The sequence below is a fragment of the Tursiops truncatus genome, chromosome 20 (assembly GCF_011762595.2).
Source record: "Tursiops truncatus isolate mTurTru1 chromosome 20, mTurTru1.mat.Y, whole genome shotgun sequence".
Classification (NCBI taxonomy): Eukaryota; Metazoa; Chordata; class Mammalia; order Artiodactyla; family Delphinidae; genus Tursiops; species Tursiops truncatus.
In genome coordinates, this window is record NC_047053.1 from 6966948 (window position 1) to 6989688 (window position 22741).

At 52.7% G+C, this 22741-nt stretch overlaps 1 protein-coding gene across 18 annotated transcripts in view; it reads left to right on the forward strand.

The window, feature by feature from the left end:
- The window catches only part of GAS7 (growth arrest specific 7), a 201061-nt gene that overhangs the window by 171547 nt on the left and 6773 nt on the right, over positions 1-22741 (forward strand). For 15 of the 18 annotated variants that reach the window (XR_004523775.2, XR_004523776.2, XR_004523783.2 and 12 more), the window contains 7 exons: positions 2152-2267; positions 4799-4873; positions 9658-9736; positions 16648-16776; positions 17569-17692; positions 21211-21290; positions 21490-22704. Coding sequence is in view for 2 of the 18 variants with exons in the window: in XM_033847251.2 (XP_033703142.1) it covers positions 2152-2267; positions 4799-4873; positions 9658-9736; positions 16648-16776; positions 17569-17692; positions 21211-21290; positions 22606-22704 (702 nt within the window). In the remaining 16 variants the exon portion in view is untranslated. The remainder of the gene's footprint in view (positions 1-2151; positions 2268-4798; positions 4874-9657; positions 9737-16647; positions 16777-17568; positions 17693-21210; positions 21291-21489; positions 22705-22741) is intronic. The other 3 variants (XR_004523778.2, XM_033847251.2, XM_033847252.2) reach the window with 1 other exon arrangement.

The window sequence follows — 22741 nt, forward strand, 5'->3', positions numbered from 1 at the left end:
TCCTGCTGCCGGTCAGCATCACCCAGGTCCCATCTTGATTCAAGCCCTCCTGGGACTCTGATACTTACCCCAGGGTTTTATCTCTCGGACCATCAAGGCCTTTTCCCCCTCACAGAAATTTTTCTGCTCACACGGTTATTAAAGCCCACTTCCTCGGGCTGGTTTTCCCAGTGTGGACAAATCACTCAGCACATACATCCTCTTGGGGAGGCAGATTGGGGCTCAGTATTTCAAATAATTTTTCTTTGGCTTTTTCATCAAGATGTAGCATTCATACAATGGAGGGCACACGTCTTAATTGTACTTGGAGTCACTTTTCAATGGCCAGAGCAGCCCCCTTGTGACATGGTGTGCCCCGTGTGGTGATGATCTCCCCGTCAAGAGAGGTATTACAGTGTGGCTCAGAGGGCCCTGGGTCAGGGCAGCTGAGGAAGGGATCCTGCACTGGGAGGGAGTGGGGAGGTAAGTGGCGTTCTCCGGGCGTCACCAGCCCTTTTCCTTTCCCCTCTCGTAAAACAGCTGTTCTAATGGGATGTTAGAGGTGCAATCCATTCTTATTTTAGGGTGAGTGGTGGGAGACACAGCCTAGAATTGGAAGGACCTGACCGCTTTGCCCAGTGGCTGAGCTGAGAAAGAGCCCAGGTCTTTCCAGATCCTGGGACAGGGTTCTCACTGATGCTCCTCTCTGTGGTGGCAAAGGACCTATTTTTTTGTTGTTGTTCTTTTGTTGTTTTTTTAATTAATTTATTTATTTTTGGCTGCACTGGGTCTTCGTTGCGGTGCGCGGGCTTCTCATTGCGGTGGCTTCCCTTGTTGCGGAGCACGGGGGGCTCTAGGTACACGGGCTTCAGTAGTTGTAGCACACGGGCTCAGTAGTTGTGGCTCACGGGCTCTAGCGCGCAGGCTCAGTAGCTGTGACGCACGGGCTTAGTTGCTCCGCAGCATGTGGGATCTTCCCGGACCAGGGCTCGAACCCGTGTCCCCTGCATTGGCAGGCGGATTCTTAACCACTGCGCCACCAGGGAAGCCCTATTTTGACCTGTTTCCAACTCCTCCCATTAAGTATCAAAGCATTTGACTCTGGATCCCTGGTGGGAAAGGCTGCCTTGGACGGGGGACAGCTCTAGGAGTGGCGCCCGCCAGGGTCCAGGAAGGCTCTGAGGGTTGATCTGCAGCCGTAGCTATGGGAACAGATGCTGGATGCCTGTCTGGCAGGGAAGGCCCTGCTCGGGGAACCAGGGAGGCAGGGAGGGCCGGGGGAGAGCAGGAGAGAGAATCAGGCATCTTTGAGGAGGGTCAGGCGAAACAAAACGAAAAGCATTTAATTTTGAAATGTTAATCTTTGCTTGCAAAATGAATTGGGTACTAAATTCCCATTTCAATGACTTGGCCATCTTCCCCGAGTCCTGACGTTTCTTTAAAGTAACTAATTTAAATACCATCCACCGAAGACTTGGTATTTGCCGAACACTAGGCTAAGCTGTTTCCATGTGTCATTTGTCCTGAGATGACCGCGTCAGGTGGTTGCCATTATTTCCCCAGTTTCATGGAAGGAGCAGCTCAGATTTAAAGTGAGGGAACTTGCTTGGGATTCCCCGGCTGGGATGTCAAGCCTGGAAGCGGGCCCTTTCCCACTGCGGCTGCCCTTCAATCCAGCTTCTCCCCAGAAGTCACTACGATCTTTTATGCATGTGCGTTGGAGGATGCCACTGCCCAGCCAGTGCAAGAGAGGATGGCATGGCTCAGGGCTGGGGGTACCTGCGCCTGAGGTTACACACTGTCTCCCAGCTTAGTCAAGATGCCAAGACTCCGCAGAGGGTCTAGCCAGCCCCAGCAGCTGCCTGGTGCCTGTGCTCTTGGCCACATACCCTTCCTCCTCTTCTTTCCCAGGTTGTGGGGTTGAGGGGCACACACATGGGGTGGCGGCAGCGATCAGGGCTTAAGCATCAGAGGGCACGTGGGGACAGGAGCGCCGGGAGAGGCGCGAGCTGGGGCAGCCAATACTCCTGCCCTTGTCCTGCCTCTGGGGCTGAGGACAGGGTTACCAGGCACATCGGGGTCCCTTCTGGGGTCTGTCTTCCCTGCGCTCCATTCCTTCTGGCTCCAGACGCTGATGTCACCTAAACGCTGCTGCTTCTCTTTCCTTCCTAGGCTGATAAGAAGGACCCCCAAGGCAACGGAACCATGGCTGGGTTTGAACTGCTGCTTCAGAAACAGCTGAAGGGCAAACAGATGCAGAAGGAAATGTCAGAGTTCATCCGGGAAAGGTGAGGCCTGGGCCCTCCCAGCTCTGGGGACTGGTGACAGCACCCACCTCGGTCCCTGAGCCCGAGGGAGTGAGCAGCCAGGGTGAGCACTGCACGCCAGCACTGGGCTTGGTTAGCGCTAAGGGGAGCGCAAGACGGGAGTCACAGGCTTATGGCCCTTGGGACACGTCTGGCCAGCAGATGTGTTGCTTTGGCCTGTGTGATGTTTTTAAAGATACGAACCAACAACAGCAAAAAAAAATTGGTGGATGTTACATTAAAGTCTGCATATCTGGCATCTCTGGGGAAAGAAGAAAGTCTGGCTCCATGGCTTTGCATCCCTCATGCAACAATTGGCTGGAGCTGAAGAGCAGCCGCCCCTGTACAGGGAGTGTGTGTTTCCAGTTTGCCACAGTCCCCACTGCTCCCTAATGTCTCCCCACGCAGACTGCTTGGCCCCCTTTGCTTATCTACGCATGCGCGGCCCTCATTTGAAGAGGCATTCCTTAACGTAACAAAAAAGGAGACTGTTACCTTTTCAATTCATCTTTGAGCCAAAGCCATGTCCCAGGCCTGGGCATCCAGAAACCCCCACCCTCCCCTTCCTGCTTTCAGGGAGCTCAGCCTACTGGGAGAGTCAGATAAGGTCATTACGGTAAGTGCAGGGATTATAATAGTGGTTTGCCTGCCCGTAGATGAAACAATAAATTCAACCTAATGGAAGTGGGGAGAGCTACAGAGAGAAGTTCCTTCTTCATCTCCCCCCTCCTCAGTCTCTCCAAGTTCTGAGACCCTGTAATGCACATACCCACACACCTGCACACTCACACAGGTGCACATACCCCCCCGTTCCACATGTGTGCCGTCTGGAGTTTCCAAGGCACACTGGAAATATTGATAGTAAATGGCAATATATTTTTTAAATGTTTCTCTTTTAATTATAGCCACAATAATCAGTAACAGTTCTCTGGCATTTGAAGGTGTCTGTTTTCCTTAGGAGGCCTATTTTCTGTTGGTATAATCAAATCTTTATTTTATGACCCATTAAACTGGTAGGAGATTGAGAGATTCTGTAGCTCAGGTGTGAGAAAACAACAGTAGGAAACAGGCCAAGAGGAAAACGGCTAGAAAACCCTAGCTTAGGGTTTACACTTTAGTAAAGAGGTCGTGTTAACAAATAACTGGAACCTTCCACATGAGAACACTGGTCTTCCCTGGGACAGGTGGACTCCTGTGACTTTTCTCAGTTCACCTGGGATCTTGTAGAGGGGGACCTTTCAGAGCCGGGAGGGGTGGGAGCTGAGGTGCAGAGGTGAGAGCTGGGCCGGGGCTAGGGAGTGGGGTGGGGGTGGGGGCATGGCAGACATCCGGTAAACCACGTGGCCACAGCTTAGGGGAGTGATGCCGGCTCTGGAGGGGACGGGCCTCGTGCCCGGTGCGTGCGGTGGACATTGATGAGCCTTTGGAGGTTTGAAGCTGAGAGCGTGACATGGTGAGATCTGCTTTCTCCAGAGAACTCCTGGCTAGAGGCTGGCCGTCCATGTCCTCCTGGGGAGGGGAGGGACTAAAGGCTGAGTGGATGGAGAGGAAGTGATGGAGGCAGGCTTGAGAGTATGTGGAGACGGTGGAGCTGGTAGTGAGAGGAGGAGCGAGACTGAGCCTCTCAGCACCGAAGCAGGAAGTGATCATGACTCAGAACACTGCCCTGGGACTCCGTCAGGCCGCCCTTCAGCTCCTGATCAGCCTGGAAGCAAATGCTGCAGCCCTGGGAGCATCTCTGGGGTTTTGTTCATTTGCCCAGTGATGGGCCAGGGGCCTCTCTGAGGCCCCAGCCCTCTGGCCAGCTCTGGTCGTCACAAGCGCAGCTCCTCGGGGGACCACTTAGGCAGTGACTAATACCATGACAACACATTTTACACGGTTGTGCCAGATAATACTGAACGCTCCCCGGAGAGCTGCCTTGAAAGTGTGTCAAGGGCCTGCCTGCCGGAAGCGAAATCCAAGGCAACTTCCCTCTCTGGGGAAGTGGAATCCACCGCAGAGCTGGCCACTGCTGGTTTCCATGGAAATGCCTGCACCCTGCAGCCTTGGAAGTTGGGGGCCCTGGTGTCTGGGAGAACGTAGAGAGGGGTTCTGTTCTTGCTTCGGAGGGGCCGACGCCACCTTGCAGGCTCTCAGCCCAGAGCTCTGGGGCTGGGAGAGGGGGCAGCCGTGGTCCATCATGAGTTACATTTCTTCGTTTAAGTGTTTGCTGTGTGTCCAGCCCTGTGCTAGGAACTGTGCAAATGACCACTCTTCTCCACACAGCCTAGGACACCGGTGCCTATGCCTCACTTCGTAGATGAGGTTCAGACAATTTCGTTCATTTATTCATTCAACATGTATTGATTAAGCACCTACTGTGTGTCAGGTGGACAGACAAGAGCCACGTACTCGCAGAGCTTATCGTCTGGCGGGTTCGTTTACATGTTCGTTAATAAGTAGCAGGGCTGCAGGTCAGACCCACAGTCTAGTGCTGGGGAGGTGACATGTTGGATTTTCTTCCTTTGCAGGATAAAGATTGAAGAAGAATATGCAAAGAACTTAGCTAAGCTGTCTCAGAACTCCTTGGCTGCCCAGGAGGAGGGGTGAGTAGGGAGGACAGTGATGGGGGTGGGGAAGGAGAGGGGACACTTGGCGGGGGGGTCCCTTTTCACTGATCACTGACCGTTGCCATGGTCCCATAGGGATGGGGAGGTCTCCATAGACCTGGCTGAAGGGGAGTGCCCATGGTTCAAGGGGAACATTCATGGTTCAAAGTGGGCATTCATGGCTCCAGCTGGCCAGCCGTGACCCCAGGTGTGGGCATTCACCCTCAAGGTTGGTACTTGCATATTATCTACTGTCTAGCGGCCAAGGGCCTCCTGCCAGATGCTGGAGTATGTCAGGACCCCCTCTGCCCTGTCACCTGGTAGCTGGGAACCAGCCTCCAGATGCCAACCCCTGCTCCCCTTTCGCTGAGAGCAGGCTGGTAGGAAACTAGGTGTGACAGGATTCCACACCCAGCCCCCTTGTTTAGAATTCTCTCCTGTGAGCCTCAGGCCCAGGCTCCCCTCCCCCTCCTGCTGTGACAGTCCAGACCTCCTTGGGTGGGACCCGGGCTGGCAGAGGCTCAGTCCCACCCTCCCAGCCACAGAAAGATCCCTAGTTGGGGAAAGACTGTAGCCTTCTCCGCTCCACCTGTTAACAAAGAGTTTCAACCTGTTGGTGGGAATGCAAAATGACGCAGCCGCTGTGGAAAACAGTTTGGCAGTGCCTCAGAAAACTAAACATAGGGTTACCGTATGATCCAGCAATTCCACTCCTCGGTTTATATCCAAAAGAATTAAAAGCAGATATTCAAATACATGTACATGCATGTTCTTAGCAGCACAGTTCACTATAGCCAAAAGGTGGAAACAACCCAAATGTCCATCAAAGGACGAATGCATAAACACATTGTGGTCTGTCCACGGTGGATATACGGGTATATGATGGAATATTATTCAGCCATAAAAAGGAATGAAGTACTGATCCACATTACTATGTGGACGAACCTCGAAAACATTATGTTAAGTGAGAGAAGCAAGACACAAAGGTTGCATACTGTGTGATCCATTTATATGAAATGTTCAGAATAGACAAATCCACAGAGACAGAATGAAGATGGGTGATTGCCAGGGGCTGGGAGAAAAGGGGACTGGTAACTGTTTAATGGGTACGAGGTTTCCTTCTGGGGTATGTGTTCATCTGCTTGGGCTGCTGTAACAGAATACCGTAGACTGGGTGGCTTAAGCAACAGAAATGTAATTAATCACGGTTCTGGAGGTTGGGGAGTCCAAGGTCAAGGTGCTGGCAGGGTTGGTGTCCGGTGAGAGCTCCCTCTGCGTTGCAGGTGGCTTTTCCTCGGTGAGGAGAGACAAAGAGCTCTCTGGTGTCACTTCTTCCCCACCCGTATGACCTCATTTAACCCTAATTACTTCCTTAGAGACCCCATTTCCAGATAACAGCCACACTGTGGGTTAGAGCTGCAACGTCTGAATTTGGGGAACACATTCAGTCCATCACAGGGTGATAAAAATGTTTTGAAACTAGAGGTGATGGTTGCACAAGATGGCAAATATAGTAAATGCTTATCCTCTTTAAAGTGGTTAATTTTGTGTTATGTGAATTTCACCTCAATACTGAAACAAATACAGAGTCTCAGGAGGTTAGAGTTGAAAGGTCCCCCGAGGTCCTCTCTCTAAGTCCGACCTCCCTCCAGTGCAGCCTCTGTTCGAATCCCTCCTACAAGGGGAAGTGAGCCCCCAGGGATGGAAGACATTCTGTCATGGGATGGCTGTGGTCGTCAGAGAGCTGTGATGTTGAACAAGGCCATATCTGCCTGCATGGCTTGAATCCTTCAGGCGATGGGGCTTTGCCAACCAAATGTGGCTTTGATTAGGGCCTCTGTGTGGGCTCGCTGTCTAGCCAAGAGGCCGCCTCTGAATGGTTTTCATTGACCCAGCAGGCCACTGGGTGGTCCTGCGCGGCCAGTGTCTCTTCCAGGGACATAAATGAAGTTGCCTCTGGCTTCCTCCTACTCCCTGCACCGGGCCTGAGACCAGGGCAGGAAGGGAGCTTGTCGGGGAGTCTCCCCTCCAGCCTGGGCAGGGGGCTTTCCTAAGTACCCCCATGCCCTGCAATGCAGAGCTGCTCTGGAAGAGGCTTCCACCTCCTCAGCCTGAGCTGCTGCCAGGGACACTCCGTCCGGCCAACACGCACAGCATATGCTCCCAGCTGCACGAGCCAGGAGTCGGCCCTCGCCATCATGCCGTACACACGTGCGCCCCCAAACACGGGGCAGCCCGCCACACGCTCACGTTCCAGCATCGGCACTGCTCACGTGCAACACAGCCAGGAACGCATACCCCCCATCTCCCCTGCGAGCACGCACCACCCCCAGACACACGCTCCTTCCGGAGGCGCCTGGACCCGCCCCTACTCACAACCTGCAGCTACACTGTTTTGCATTCACACACAGCTTTGCACGCCAGCCCGTCCACCTGAAACTTCCCAAGCGCGACGCCAGAGCCTAGAAATGTGGGGCAGCCTAGGAAGGTGCGGACGGGGAGACTTGAGTTGTGCTGTGTCCACATTAGATGCCACAGGGTGTGTGCACATTGGTAGATAAACAGCATCAGGTGATTCGTCCTGCCTCCAGTTCTGCTCTCCTGTGGTAGTCGTGACGGTAACATGTGTTTTGATTCGGCTCAGACGGTCAGCTGGAACCGCGTGAGAAATGATAGCTCGGGTTTTGGGTTTTGTTTTGTTTTTTCATTAACTTCTTATCAGATGAAAAAGAACCTCTCTTCAGTGAGAGAATTTCTAAATGGCCTTTTTTTCTAGCTTGTGACGTGTCTCCAAGGCGGCTGGAATATTGGGAGGCGAGAGGCCTGCTCGGGGCTGGACCAGCCCAGACAGGCCCAGCTGGGTGTTTGGAGGGACGTCCTCCTACTAACGAGGGCCCAGCCTGGAGGCGGGGCCGAGGACATTGTCCTGAGCGTGAAGCTGTGCTTTCGCCCTTTCCTCCCGATGACCCTCAGATGACAGTCTCAGGCCACTGTCACTGTCCCTGGGCCAGTTACTGACCACGTGCTCTGCTGACAGCAGACTTACAATCTCTCGGCACCACCAGGGCTTCTGGGCTCTCGTGTGTACCTCCTGCCGGCTGGCGATAGCTCAGCTGCGGGGAGAAGCCCCCTGCAGCCCCCTTTCGTCAAACTCCCCCTCCTCCTGGGACTGCTTCCGTAAGCTTGTTGGCTTTCCCTGTAGCTGTGTGATCCATCTTGAGATCGTCTTTGTGTGTGGCATAGGTCAGGGGCGGGATTCCTTTCTTCCCTGTGGATGTACAGTTGTCTCTGGGCCATTTCTTGAAAGGCTTGTCTGTTCTCCATTGAGATACTTGGCACCTTTGCTGCAAGCGCGTCGCCTGCATCTGGGCGAGTCTCTTTCTGGACCTGCTGTTCCGATCCCGTATCTGTATGACTATCGTGACCGCTTCCACCCCCTCCTCCCCCCACCCTGGACCCCCCTACCCGTCCGCCCAGTCAGGTAAGGAGCCAGGCCACCCAGTGTGGGCCCAGCCCAGCTCCCGGGAGCTCAGGCCCTTCAGGCCAAGACAAACGCCAGCAGTTTGGATCGCTCCGATTCTCACTCCATCTCTTCTCGGGTGGGCCCCCCAGCTGGGATCACCTGAGGGGACCTTTCTTTGCTGCCGAACTCGAAGATAAAATCCATCAGTCATTTCCCATATACAGCCGCCTCGGCCTGAGCCAGCACCATGAGCAGACAGGCCCGGACTCTGACCACAGAGATCGGTTCTGTTCTGTCCTGTTGGGTAATTCTCAGCTGCTGGCCGCTCGGCTCAAAACCCAGAAGCCTCGCAACCTGCTGTCTTTGAATCAGCTTTTTGCCCCTCAAGTGTAATGAATTCTCTGGGGGAAGTGGCTTTTTGATGAAATTAAGTCAACGGACCATTCAGCCCGGGTTTACCAGCTGGGTGGAGAGGTCTCGAGCAGACGTGCAGGAGTGTCGTTTTGAAGGTCATCGAGGTTCAGGAATTCCCAATCAGGGAGACGGGGGCGCGGGGGCCGCGTTCAAGAGTCCGGGGGGCTTAGGAGATTCCTTCTACTTGGAACATCTCCTACCAGTGGAAAAGTTACTTAGCTTAGAGGACGTTGCCCCTCTCTGGTCGGCTGTGGGCAGCACCGCGGTTCACAATCCAGAATAGGTACTAGCGGGGGGCCGTGCTCCTGAGGATGGTGTTGGCGAGCCTCCTCTGCTGTGTGGGTATCCCTAAGAGGCTCCTAGACCCAGGTGGTCCATCTTTGCCCTCCTTGGAAGTCAGGCCGCTGGAGGTTCGCCCGCAAGCAGGGCTGCGTGGTGCCTTCTGTTTGAGAAGAGCTTCTCCCTGAAAAGGCATCCGTTCTCCTTCCCTGGCTTGCCAGCGGGCGTTTCCAACCCTCAACAGTAAACCAGGGAGGAGCGACAGGAAGGCCGGAGACAGTAATGGGCCAGGTAGTAGGGTCCTCACGGCACTGTACCCCAGCTCCCTCTCACACCTCCCCAGTCCTCTGGGCTTCTGGGTATTTCCCCAGGCACTCGACTGTCTGCTGCCGTCTATTCTCTCAGCTTGGTTCGGGAGGGCTCCTCTGCTCACATAGGTCGAGGCGTGGCGCTCAGGTTTCTTTTGTGCCTGGCCTCTGCCTCGTCCAAGTCCACGGTCTCTTGTGTCGTACGCTCCCCCGGGACTCGGGGTCGAGACCCACCATCCTGTCTCAGGGAGGGCCGTGGCCTCTGACCTGAGGTCGGTGTGGCCTCCCCGAGCCTCATCGACTCCTTGGTGTTGCAGCTCCCTGGGAGAAGCGTGGGCGCAGGTGAAGAAGAGCCTTGCCGACGAGGCCGAAGTTCACCTCAAGTTCTCCGCCAAGGTAAGCCCTCCCTGGGTTGGTCCTACGCACCGATGTGCTGCTGAACGTCTAACAACGGTCTCTCCAGGGTGTGGTGTTGCACAGTTTCCATGGTGTAAACCTCGAGTCGGGAAGAGATGCTACCATTAGACCGTGCTCCCCCTGTACCAACAAAATAGCATCAGTAATCATAGAGCGTGGATAAGAGTCAGATGGAGTTAGGAGGGTATGAGGATATGTATTACCTTTGTTTTTAATATAGTTTGTTAATTTTAAGTTTAGGTCATTTCATTTTTAATACTGGCTGTCTTTAACAACCAACTCACAAAATTCCTCCAAATTTAACGCTGGGCTCTGATGAGCCGGTGCGAGTAACCCCAGCACACGTCTGCGAGGTGAGGGTAGATGCCCCTCAGTTTCTCGGGTGAGCCCCTGAGTGATGAAACTGCACTTCTGTGTTGCTTGGCTTTCAAAGGAACGCACTGGCATTTTCTATCTCTTCTTAGTGTCGGGAGAGACTAGACTATTTCGAAGGGAGAATTTGTTTGTTTTGTTGTGTCTGTTGTTACCCAATGTCAGACGAGGTAGCTGACCCTTCTTTCCATTGGTCCAAAAGACTCTAGCACCGTGCCCTTGGACAGTGATGTTTCTCTCCTACTCACTCTGTCTTCAGGACTCAGAGTGGTGCCTGGTACACAGTAGATGTCAATAAATATTTTCTGAAGTTATGACGATCTCCTCTCGACCCCCTAGTCTTTTGAGGCCTACTTTCTGCCAAGATTTCTCCGTGTTTCCAAACAACCCTCTCTTCCCCACTCCCTGTCTCCTGTCTCCAAATTCCCTCTCAGGCTCTTAGCTGCTTTCCAGGTGGAAAATAAACCCAAGAGTCTAAGGGGGAAATTCACACTAAAGTGTGCGTGACTGATGGGGCCGCCCACTAGGATGCTTGCCTTCTAAAGGACGAAAGCCCCTGGAGAGGGGCATCATTCCCGGTGACCTTTGCCTACTGGGTCTATGCTCTTTCTTCTGCCCTCCCACAGTCACCAGCCCAAGAGGACACTGGGACAAAGCACTTAAACCCTCTGAACCCACATTTTTTTTTTTTTTTTTGGTACGTGGGCCTCTCACTGCTGTGGCCTCTCCCGTTGCGGAGCACAGGCTCCGGACGCACAGGCTCAGCGGCCATGGCTCACGGGCCCAGCCGCTCCGCGGCATGTGGGATCTTCCCGGACCGGGGCACGAACCCGTGTCCCTTGCATCGGCAGGCAGACTCTCAACCACTGCACCACCAGGGAAGCCCCTGAGCCCACATTTTAACAGCAGGGTGTACACTACCTCCCTTAACATCAGGGTGTAAAGGAGGACGATGCCACTTGAACGTGGCATCCCGCAAAGATGGCTGCCCCTTCCCGCGACTTCCGCACTCAGTGCTCCCAGGTCCTATGTCTTTTCTAGCGCTTCTTCCACAACAGTTGCATTTCTGGGCTTAGTGCGCTATTGGAAGCCAGGAAACTGACTTTGTATCCAGGTCTCCACCCCACCCCGTGATGGTTCTCCGCACGCCGAGGGCAGGATGAGTGACTCGTACGGCTGAGATGTGTGAAGGAGCTTTATAAAGAGCTGGGCTGGGAGGAAAAACAGTGCGTTACCAGCTCCCTGCTCCTGAAGGATGCTGGAGCCCCAAGACTGAGTTGACACCCAGATGTGAGTGAGAATTCCTGGGCCAGCAGTGGCACACTAACCTCAGACACCAACACTTGGCAAGGAACTTGCCTCTCAAGTACTGGGAGAGAAGGGAGCTCCGTGAATGGGTCTCTTTTGAGCCTTGCGTACAAAGCAGGGAGTTGTTTTTAAGCTGTAGATCACGGTAGTGTTCCCTTTAGGTCTCCCTTCTCCCTCCTAGCCCCCAGCAGCTCCAGCTTCTGCGGTGGTGGAAACTTCCGTTGACTGTGAGATGCATGCAGAGGCTGCCACTGTGATGGGACTGGGAGCCGGGTCTGCGAGCTTCTGAAGGGTCGCCTGCCGCAGCCCCAAGAATCCTGGTGGCATTTACTCTCCATCAGCAGGCCGTCTGATTCTCGATCGTTCGTAAGGTGCCCAGCGGGTGACAGAGCACTCCCCCCGTGCAGTGTTTTCCTCTAATCTTTCCTTTTACTACTGCTGCTCACAGCAGTACGTCTGGTCACCAAACTGGGTGGGTTTTCCCCACGCCAACCAATTCCCTGACCCCAGCTGGGGGTCCTACAATTTAATTCAGTTCTGACACTAACTCCCCCAGGGTCAGCATAGGATCCTGCAGGTTAAGGACTCAGTGCTACAGGACCAACCCTACTTCAGATGGCTATCATAAGAAGTGGGTCCCCAGGTTACCCACAACTTCTGTCCAACTTGGCTGCAAATCAGGGGTTCCCGTGACCCCCTCCTCAGGTTTGATTATTTGCTAGAAGAGCTCACGAAACTCAGGGGAACACTTATTAGGTTTACCAGTTTATTATATATTAAAGGATAGGATAAAGGCTAGAGATGTGTGTTCACGTCTGAGTGTGTTCACCAGTCCAGAAGCTCTCTGGGCCCTGTGATTGACAGATTGTTATAGAGGTTTCATCACATAGGCAGAATCAATTATTAACTCAATCTCCGGCCCCTCTCCTCTCCCCCTTACCAAGTGATGGGGAGGGGGCTGAAAGTTACAAGCTTCTAATCATGGCTTGGTCTTTGTGGTGACCAGCCCCTGTCCAGGAGCCCAGGCAGAGACACCTCATTCGAACAAAAGACCCTCCTGTCACCCAGGAAATTCCAAGGGATGTAGGAGCTTGGTATCAGGAACAGTGGGTCAGAGACCAAATATTAGACCAAAGGATGCTCCTGGGACCTTTGTTGTTTAGGAAATTGCAAAGGCTCTAGGAGCTCCAGCCAGGAGCTGGGGACAAAAAGCAAAATATATATTGGTTATTATATCACAGTATCACGGTGATGTAAGTGTTAGGTGTAGGATATGATTCATCTCCCTCAATTTTATCAGCTGCTGTTCAAGACAGCATCTCCGTTTCACAAATGAGAAGGAACAGAGGGGTTAAATCGCAGCCAGTGGTCACACAGCCAAGTGGGCTCAGCTGCTGAGGAAGCAGAGGAGAGGACTGAGTGAATTGCAGCTTTGACCCCCAGACCTTTTCTCCGGGCGGACCAGTGGCATTTAAAACACAGAACCCTGTTCTGAAGAGCACTCTGCCCTCTCTTAAGGACTGTCCAGGGCAGTGCAGTCCGGCCCTCCAAATGCCGGGATGTTTTAATTCAGGGCTGACTTCAGGTAGCTGACGGGAGGCTTCTGAAGAAGGTTCACACAAAATTCACACATAGATGTTTCTCTAAGAATGTCTGCTGCCTCCAGCCCATCGGGCGGTGTCGGTGCCCTCGGGCAGTCATGGTGGCGGCCCAGTGGTTGTGTGACAATTCCTTGAAAAGACTCCAAGGAGTATCCATCAGCCCTGGATAATACGGCTCCGTATGTGCGACATCCATTCTACCGTCTGCTCCAAAAGGCTCGTTGAAAAATTCCACCCTGAATGTTCTGTGTCGGGGGCGAGAGCGCTTTAAGAAACGCAATTTCATTTCAGGAATCGTTTAGGCTTTTCTAGTCTCCTAGCTCGAGCCATTGTTCATAGCAACAGGCTGGTAGAGAAATAAGATTGCTATATATAAAGGAAGTTATACCCGCTTCTGGGTGAAGAAGGGAGAACAGAACAATTCCTTCTGATGGGAGAAAATCTAATCCTGCAATCGAAGCCATGCATTCAGCCAGAAGATTTTGGGGGGCACAGTGAGCCTCAGGAGACATGACTTTTATGTCAGTGCCATCACTAACAAGCTTTATGACCTTGGGCAAGTCACTTAGCATCTCTGAGCTTCCGTTTTTTTCATGTGTGAAATGAAGAGGTTGGACCAGATCAGTGACTTGAACCTTACTTGACTGTGACCCACCGTTATACATTTTCCATGGCCTCCTGGAGCACACAGGTATCCACCTCCAGATATCCGCATACAGATACACATGTACGTGGCTAAAACAGCTGTTGGTGAAACTACTTATCCTTCTGCCTAAAATGCACTCTGGTATTTTCGTGTCTGGGCTATGCTCATCTAAAAGCAGGTCCTGACCCACTAAAATGATTTCACAACTCTTAGTAACCCACTGGACTAGATACAGGCATACCTTGTTTAATATAGCACTTTGCTTTAGTGTGTGTGTAGTTTGTTTTGTTTTGTTTTAACAAATTGAAGGTGTGCGGCGACCCTGCGTTGTCAGGTGATGGTTAGCATTTTTTTTAGCAATAAGTATTTTAAAAATTAAGGTATGTGCATTTTTTAAAACAAATTTATTTATTTATTTATGGCTGCGTTGGGTCTTCGTTGCCGTGCGTGGGCTTTCTCTAGTTGCAGCGTGCGGGCTTCTCATCGTGGTGGATTCTCTTGTTGCGGAGCACGGGCTCTAGGCACACAGGCTTCAGTAGTTGTGGCACGGGGGCTCAGTACTTGTGGCTCGTGGGCTCTAGAGCGCAGGCTCAGTAGTTGTAGCACACGGGCTTAGTTGATCCGTGGCATGTGGGATCTTCCCAGACCAGGGCTCGAACCTGCGTCCCCTGCATTGGCAGGCGAATTCTTAACCACTGCGCCACCAGGGAAGACCCGGTATGTGCATTTTTAAGACATAAAGCTGTTACACACTTAGCAGACCACAGTATAGCGTACACATCACTTTTATGTGCACTGGGAAACCAGAAACATCCATGTGACTCTATTTATTGCAGTCTTCACTTTATTGTGGTGGTCTGGCCCCAAACCCACAGTGTCTCCGAGGTCTCCCTGTGGTCTCTGAAATTCCTGCCAACTTGAGTTTTCTCTTACTCTCTTCTGATGAGTGACACGAAAGGAGGAGACAGGAATTCTGAAAGGCAAACCAAACGGCTTCAGTAGCCTGTGGCCTCCAGGCCAGGCCAGCTCAAGTTCACGCGGACAAGCTTCCGGGGAGGGCTTCTGCCTCCTGGTTCGCCAGAGATGCTTAAACGTTAAGAATGAGTATAAAAAAACACCCAGCCAGCTTTCTTAAAGAAAAAATTAGCCTTATTTTCAAAGTACTTAAAATACAGAGGGAGAATGTATGGGTCTGCAATCCACGGGGTTGAACGCTTCTGACAGCCAGTAGCAAGATGTTTCCAGAATGTCATTTGGAATTGGGGGAGAGCTTGGGTGTGTTGGCAGGATCCTGGGCCCTTCTCCAGACCACAGAATCTGGGGCCAGCACCCAGGACTCCTGAGTATTGATAAACCTCTGCGAGGTCACTCCTGGGTACATGAAGTCTGGAAATCCCTCAGAAAGAGACCGCGGAGTTACTGGGTCAACAGGCTGAGTTAACCCACGTAGAGCCCACCCCCCCCACCCCCCACCCCCCGCAGGAGCCGGTTGCCATGGCAGCCAGTGATGCAGCCCCTCCCCCTCCTCCCTCAAAGCCTAATCTGTGTGGGGAAGGTGTTTTCTTGTTCTCAGCAGCACTCAAGTTTGTGGCATCTTACAAACTGCCACCAGATGGGGGTGTTTTCCTGTGCAAGGAAGCTTCCAAGGGCTCAAAAAAATGATAGCGGACGTTACAACCAACAGGAGGAAGAGAAGGGCGTTTGTGCAGCCCACTCTCTGTTAGTCTTTGAAGGTTGTCCACCAACAAAGCATCGTCTTGTCACCTGGGGCATGGGGCCCTGAAGATCTAAGTAGAGAAGGGTCACCCACTGTGCACCAGCTCCAGCCGGAGGCTGCGGACACAGCAGTGACCAAGCCGGCGTGGCCCCCACCGTCCTAGAGCTCACAGTGATGTGTAATCGGTGCTTTAGGACCAGAACACGTCTGTCCTTGAGGTCTCTGGGGAAAAGATAATGTAGGAAGAAGGGGCCTGGTGATGGGGAGGAGGAGAGCGATCACAGAACCCCCGAGGTGGGATGTCGTCCATCCAGGGAAGTTCAGCTCTGCTTCCCAGAGGGGCGGATGGAGGCTGAGGGACCCTGGAAGGCAGATTGAGGGGGCCCAAGGGGGCCAATGGGTGGGGCTCTGAGAAGCTGAGTCGGGGGGCTCTAGGCTGTGACTTTGACCACAGCAGGTCCACATTTATCTGTTTTCTTATCAGATACGTCTCATATTCACAACCCCCCCCGCAAAAGTTTTAAGTAAAAGTTCTCCTTGCAAAGAGAGTGGAGTGGGAGAGAGGGAAGGAATGGAAGAGAAGGAAAAAGCTTGAAAGCCATCCTCACCCAGCACCTCTCAGAGCATAAAGGACGCTTCTCTGTCCCTGGGGGTGCGAGGCCAGTTCATTCTGGTGCGGTGGGGTTGCGCCAGCCTCCATGCAGAGACCAGCAGGCACAGTTCAGGAAGGGGGGGTGGCCCTGAGCTCCTAACAAGACCTCCTCGACGTCCAGACTGTGAGCAGATCCTCTGCGGTCTCAGCACTTGGCACGTAGTAGCTGTCCAATAAGTAGAGCTGCCCCGAGATCACCTGATTAAATGTCACCCACGCAGCAGTCCCTGTGTTAAGTGCTTGGGGACACAGAGATGGTGGCTTGGGTTCTGCCCCGAGAAAGCTCCCGGGTTGGAAAGAAAGGGAGCCGGACACCTGAGCAAAGCCCTAGAGGAAGCTCTGGGGACTTAGCGCAGGAAGGGGGTGCCCACGAGGGACTCGAAGGCTCCAGGTGCTAACCCGTCCATTGGTGTGAACGCTGGGACGTGGCCAGCTGAGGTGACTTCCTCGACCGCTACCAGATCAGCAGCCACTTGTCTCTGACCTTCCAGTGGGAAGGCCCCCCATCCTTGCCTGCAGGGTCGGGGGCAGCGCCCCCTCCCTCCACTTGCAGCTGCTGCCCCGGGGTCCTGAGTGTGTCTCCCCCATCGACAGCTTCACAGTGAGGTGGAGAAGCCCCTCATGAACTTCCGCGAGAACTTCAAGAAGGACATGAAGAAGTGTGACCACCACATTGCAGACCTCCGCAAGCAGCTCGCCAGCCGCTATGCCGCGGTGGAGAAGGTGAGGCCCAGGGTGCCAGGGTGGGAGGGTCCTGCTGGAGGGGAGGGGGCTGGGAACCAGCAGGGGCTCCGTGTGCCGAGGCAGAGGTTTGTCCCCCTGTGATAGGATCTGGAGGGGTGGGGAGTATGAAATCCCCCTCCCCCAGCCAAAGGGTAGGTGGGCCGCTTCCCCCCGGTGCTCAGATTCTGAGTGGGAGTGGGCGTGGCTGCACCTGCCGTGGAGGGCATGGGGGCCTCCATCCGGCACATGAGACAAGGTACACCCTGCTTCTGTGGGTCTCGGAGCCTGGATGTGCTGTCGGTCCACATGGGGCCCCCCTTTGCCTGGGTCTCACCTGGCAGATTCCCTCCTGACGGAATCCCCACCCCTGCCAGCAGCTACCACCAAAGGGCCCATCCTGCCCCAGAATGGGGAGCCTGGCGCTCCCAGCTGCTAAGCGCTGCTGGGAAGTGATGTCGACCTTTGTGGTCCCTGCCACCCCGGAGAAGCTGTGATTTTAGGACCGCTTGGGTCCCCAGGACGTGTGCATGCTCCAGTGAAAACACGCTCTGAGGGGCTTGCTCTAGGCCAAGAGATGGGGATGAGAGGATGCTTTGCAGCCCCCACGTGGTCCCCAACTGGCTGGATGATGCTGGTCTAGCTGCTTAGCCTGTCGGAGCCACTGTGGCCTCGTCCACAAAAGCAGGGAAAAGAAAGGACTCTTACCTAGAAAAGGGGAAGCCAGGCCCCGTGTGCCCCATAGGCCCTTCCTGGCTCTGAGCCCATGAACAGCTTCACGTCCTTGGACCCCAGGCCCGGAAAGCCCTCACGGAGCGGCAGAGAGACCTGGAGATGAAGACCCAGCAGCTGGAGATAAAGCTGAGCAACAAGACGGAGGAGGACATCAAGAAGGCGCGGAGGAAGTCCACACAGGCGGGTGAGTGAGGCACCGTCGCCCGCTGCCCCCGTCCATCCTCGCCTGGTCACAGAAACACAGGAGGGGCTGAGAGATGGCGTGCCCGTGAACGTGCATCCCACAGGCTGGGGTGGCGGGGGGACTGTGGAGCGGGGAGCAGACCCGGCTGTGTCCAGGCCGTGGCAGGGGACAGGGCTCCCCACACCCTCCCTTTGGGCCAGAGGGCTCCTTCTGGTCCAAGCCCTGGATCTCTGGCCAGGAGGTGGACAGACTCTTCCAGGCACCCGGAATTCAGGGGTCCTGTCGCTGCGTGGAGCTCCTAGGGGGAGTGCAAACCACACCCACCCAAGCTGTCCCACCTCCCCGGGGAGTGATACTCCAAAGGTTCGCCTCTGATGATGGGCTTCTGCCTCAGAACAGAGGTCAACATTTTGTTTAAAGAAATAACCGTATTTCAGATTTTCAACAAAAGATTTCCCAATGAGTCGGCTTCTGCTTCCACCTAGAGGTAAAAATTAGCTAATGCACAAGGAAGGGGGAGAAAAACCAGTGAGAGACAGTAATCTAAAAAAGAAAATTGTTAAATATTTCTAAAAAACCAGTTTCATGGTGTACAAGGACAAAACGTTTTGCTGTCTGGGATTAAAATGTGTGCTGTGGGACTAGGGTTTGGATTAGATGGTCTCTAAATCCCTTTCACCCCAACTTCTGGTGGACCTGGTATAATTCGTTCATTATAGGATGAAACAGCCACCTTCGTGACATTTTTTAATAAGGTGGTATAAACATGTCATAACAAAATAGCGTAATATAAATACAGCGTTTTATATAAAGATCTTTAATGCACAGTGGTAAAGTATTGGATGCAGAAACGGAAGCCACAATATACTTGTTGGGAGTAGGAAAGGGAACCCAAGGATGGGAGAGGCACATTTAAATTAGTTTAATTCATTAAACTATTAAAACATAACATTATATTACAAAGACAATATTGCTGCTTCACAAAAAATTTTAATCAACACGTAAGAATATAAAATCTTATTCCCCAGATATAATCACCATCAACACATCCTAGTGTTTTAATTTTTTTTAGTGTTTTTTAATATTTAAATTTATAGGGACTTCCCTGGCGGTCCAGTGATTAAGACTCCGTGCGTCCAATGCAGGGGGCCCGGGTTCGATCCCTGGTCGGGGAACTAAGATCCCACGTGCTGCATGCTGCACAGCACAGCCCAAAAAAAAAAAAAAAAAAAATTCATAGACATAAAATCATATGACACTGTGTTCTGAACTTATATTTTAATTGATATATCTTAGAGCTAGCTCTGTTCCATCCCCCATAAATTTATTTCCCCATCCATTCATGTACTTCTTAAATAGTTGAACAGCGTGCAGGTATAGGATCATATCCAGATTTCTTTCATCATTCCCCCAATTGATTTTTATAAGACTTTTAGATTGTTTCAGAGCTTTTGCCAATGCCAGCGATGCTGTTACTGTAAATGCACCTCAGGGGTGGGGGGAACAGAACCTGTGTATAGACAGTGTAGAGATGGGGTCGGGCTTTCGGGGTCAGAGGCTTGTATCCATGTTGATAGATGTTTCCAAGTTGCTTTCCAGCGAGGGGCGCCCACCAATAGCTCTGTGAACGCCTGTCCCCTAAACTCTTTGACAGCACGGACTGCTCTCAGATTTTGACATCGTAACTATCTGGTGAAAAATAGTATTTTGTTTCTAATTTAATTTACACGCTTTTTGAGAGGAGTTGAGCATTTTAAAACTAGACTTTTATAAATCATCGTGGCTTTTTTTTTTTTATGATTCATTCATATGCTCTCCCCATTTTTATGTCAAATGGCTGGTCTTGTTCTTATTGATTGATTGATAAGGAAAATTAACTTTTTGTCATTTGAATTGCAAATATTTTTCGTAAGTTGTTTATCTTTTTATTTTGTTCTTTGTGTTTTCTTTTTCTTTTTTTGGGGGGGGGGTGTGTGCTTATTTAATCTTCACTGTGGCTCTATGAAGGTACCATTATTATCCCCGTTTTACAGATTACGAAACTGAGGCACAGGCAGGGTGAATCAACTTGTCCAAGATTGCACGGCTAGTAAACAGTGGAGCTGTGTGACAGCCCAGATCTGGTTCCAGAATCCATGTCCTTAACCTGTACTGTTCAAAAGGGCCTGATTTCAAACCCTTGGGATGCCTAGAGAAGAGACACACCTACCTTCACCTATACTATTTCCTGATGTTGCAGAAGTTCCCGAAGCATGTCGTCAAAATCAGGATCAACAAATAGGGCTTTGGGAGTTTCACACGGTGTTTATAGGGTGACCCCGCCCACGGTCAGGCACAAGCTCTTGGTGGGAATGCATCTGCAATGAAATATCCACTTTCTTCCCTATAGTTCAGTCTTTCTTGGGATCAAGGGCCCAGTCTTGGCCTTGAACCAAGGGAAAAATGAACAGAGCCTTGATTTGGGGTTCTGTTACTCAAGGCTTAGCTCCCAGCTAATGGTGTATGGTTCACCGGGGAGGGGGCCCTGAGCCAGGCCCTGGGTCATGTGGGCATAACTCTGCCCACTTTCTTTCACTTTCATATCTGAACCCACATGAGCAAGGTGATGCCATTATAGGAATCCCTTTGAAGAGTTCATCATTATCTCTGGGTTCACTCATGAGTTTTCCCATCATGAGCAGAGACCACGATGACTTCCTCTCTCTGGCACCCTGTGATGATCAGGAAATTACATGCAGACCAAGCTGTGCTTCTCCAACTGTGATGTGCACGGGGATCACCTGAGGATCTTGTGGAAATAGTTTCTGATTCACTAGGTCTCGGAAACATCCTGAGATTGCATTTGGAGCAAACTCCCAGGGCGTACTGATGCTGCTGGCCCAGGAACTGTGTTCTGTGTAGCAAGGGTCTGGGACGCTGGGACCTTAGTAATGTTGCAATTACTTGCAGTTTGTTAAATAGTTTGTTTCAGATCTCTCTCTTATGAAATAAAATACTATAGAAAGAGCTCATTCCCTTCCCACCCACCCTTTGCTGCTGCATGTACACACATGCGCGCACACACACATGCACACACACGCATACACACACGCACACACACACACGTGATTTGCAAACTTCCCTTCTTTAACTCTAACTAGTAGCAAGTTGCTTGAGACACATGTTTCAACCAAGCAGGACTCTCCAATGTGAAATGAAACTCCCATCTTTAGAAGAGGAAGCATTTCTTGGGCTCATGATAGAGTTGGGGGTCCTAGGAGTACCCCCCCACCCCTACCATATATATATTCTTACTGAGAAAACCCCTTCCTGAGTTTTGGTGTCTGGAGTCTAGTTCAGATAGACACTCTGAAGCCAGCCTCTCGTAAGGCTGGTTGCCCCCTTCTCTTGCTCTGTTCATCCTCTCCACCCCGCAACTTTTCCGGTGGCCTCCATCACCCTGGCTGTGGGGTGCAGGTGGGAGAAGGCGGCCATGGTGAGGACAGGACAGAGTATGACAGTGGCCTTGGCCCTTCCAGGAGATGACCTCATGCGCTGTGTGGACCTCTACAACCAGGCCCAGTCCAAGTGGTTTGAAGAGATGGTGACCACCACGTTGGTGAGTGACCAGAGATGCATACGCTTGTCCGTGCAGGGGCGGGCGCTCAGGAATCCCTGGGTGGATGGTGGTGGATGTGCAGGCAATGGGGTGGAGGTGACCGTGGAGATGGTCATTAGATCTGCTCTAGTGTTGGGACTGAGACCTCAACTCCGGACCAGCCTGTGTGGACTCAGATCCCTGCCCTGGTACTTCCTAGCTGTGTGAACACGGGCGACGATGCGCTCGTGCTGCATCCTCCGAGGGGTCAGCGTCAACCAAGCAGACAGTGGTCCCTTTAGGAAAAATAACCAAGTTGAGTATTTCTGTGAAGTCAGCACCCGCTGAAGGGGGTGAAGCGGGGTTGGCACGTGGGTCGTGGGGCCAGATGAGAAAGGAGGCATCATGCCAGGTGCTTACCACACCGTCCCGCGGCCCCCAAGCCACCGCCGTCCATCTGTCTGTCCAGCATGAGACTAACCCTCTGCCTTCCCCAGGTGCCAGTCCACCAGAGCAGATTAGAGGCCTCCCCCCGGGCACAGTGACCTCGTTTTCCTCCTGGTTAATCTCCTAATTAAACTCCCTGCTTTACTTCCTGCGCCCAGGTTAATCACCTGAACAGTGACCTAGTTGTGCACAGAAGAGCAGCCAGATCTCCTAAATTCCAAAGATGCGGGGCCACCTAGGATCCAAAGGGCGAACGCTCCGCGCTTCCCTTTGACAGTGGCCACCCTGCTCCCGGCCCTCCTGGCTCCCTTGACCTGCCCCTCAGCGCTTGGGGTGGACAGAGGAGACGAGGCCGCTCAGCAGAGGCCCGGGGACAAAGCCCCAAGAGTTGGAGGTGCAGAAGCTTCTGCACGTGTTCCATCTCTCCACGCCATCAGGGGCTGGGGCTGTGGCTGCACCGGTGCAGACGCGTGATTAAGGGCACGACAGACCCTGGTGCAAATGCCGCTGCTCCCATAATTCCCTGTCGCTGTGGGCAAGCGATGTTACCTCTGCAGGTGTTCGTTCCCTTGTTTGGAGAATGTGGGTAAGAAGAGAACCTCTTACAGTTATGATGAGGACAATTAAGCAGTGCCCGTAAAGCCCTTAGCACCCACCACGCCTGGCAGAACGAGAGTCAGGAGGCAGTAACTGCTGTGCCGTCAGCTACACCTTCACTCCCAGATACGGGCTGGGTTCCTCGTCGGACCCCAGAGGGTCAGGCAGGATGGGGGATAAGCAGGCAGCACCTGTGTTTTGTGTATAGGGGGGTGTGGGACCCGCATGGTGGGGAAGGTCCCCAGGTGGAAGGGACACCCCCAGGGGTCTCTGCCGGTTTCCTCCTCTGCAGGAGCTGGAACGGCTGGAGGTGGAGAGGGTGGAGATGATCCGGCAGCATCTGTGCCAGTACACGCAGTTGCGGCACGAGACGGACATGTTCAACCAAAGCGTGAGTTCCCCGGGCCGAGGCCAGCGGGGCCCCTGGG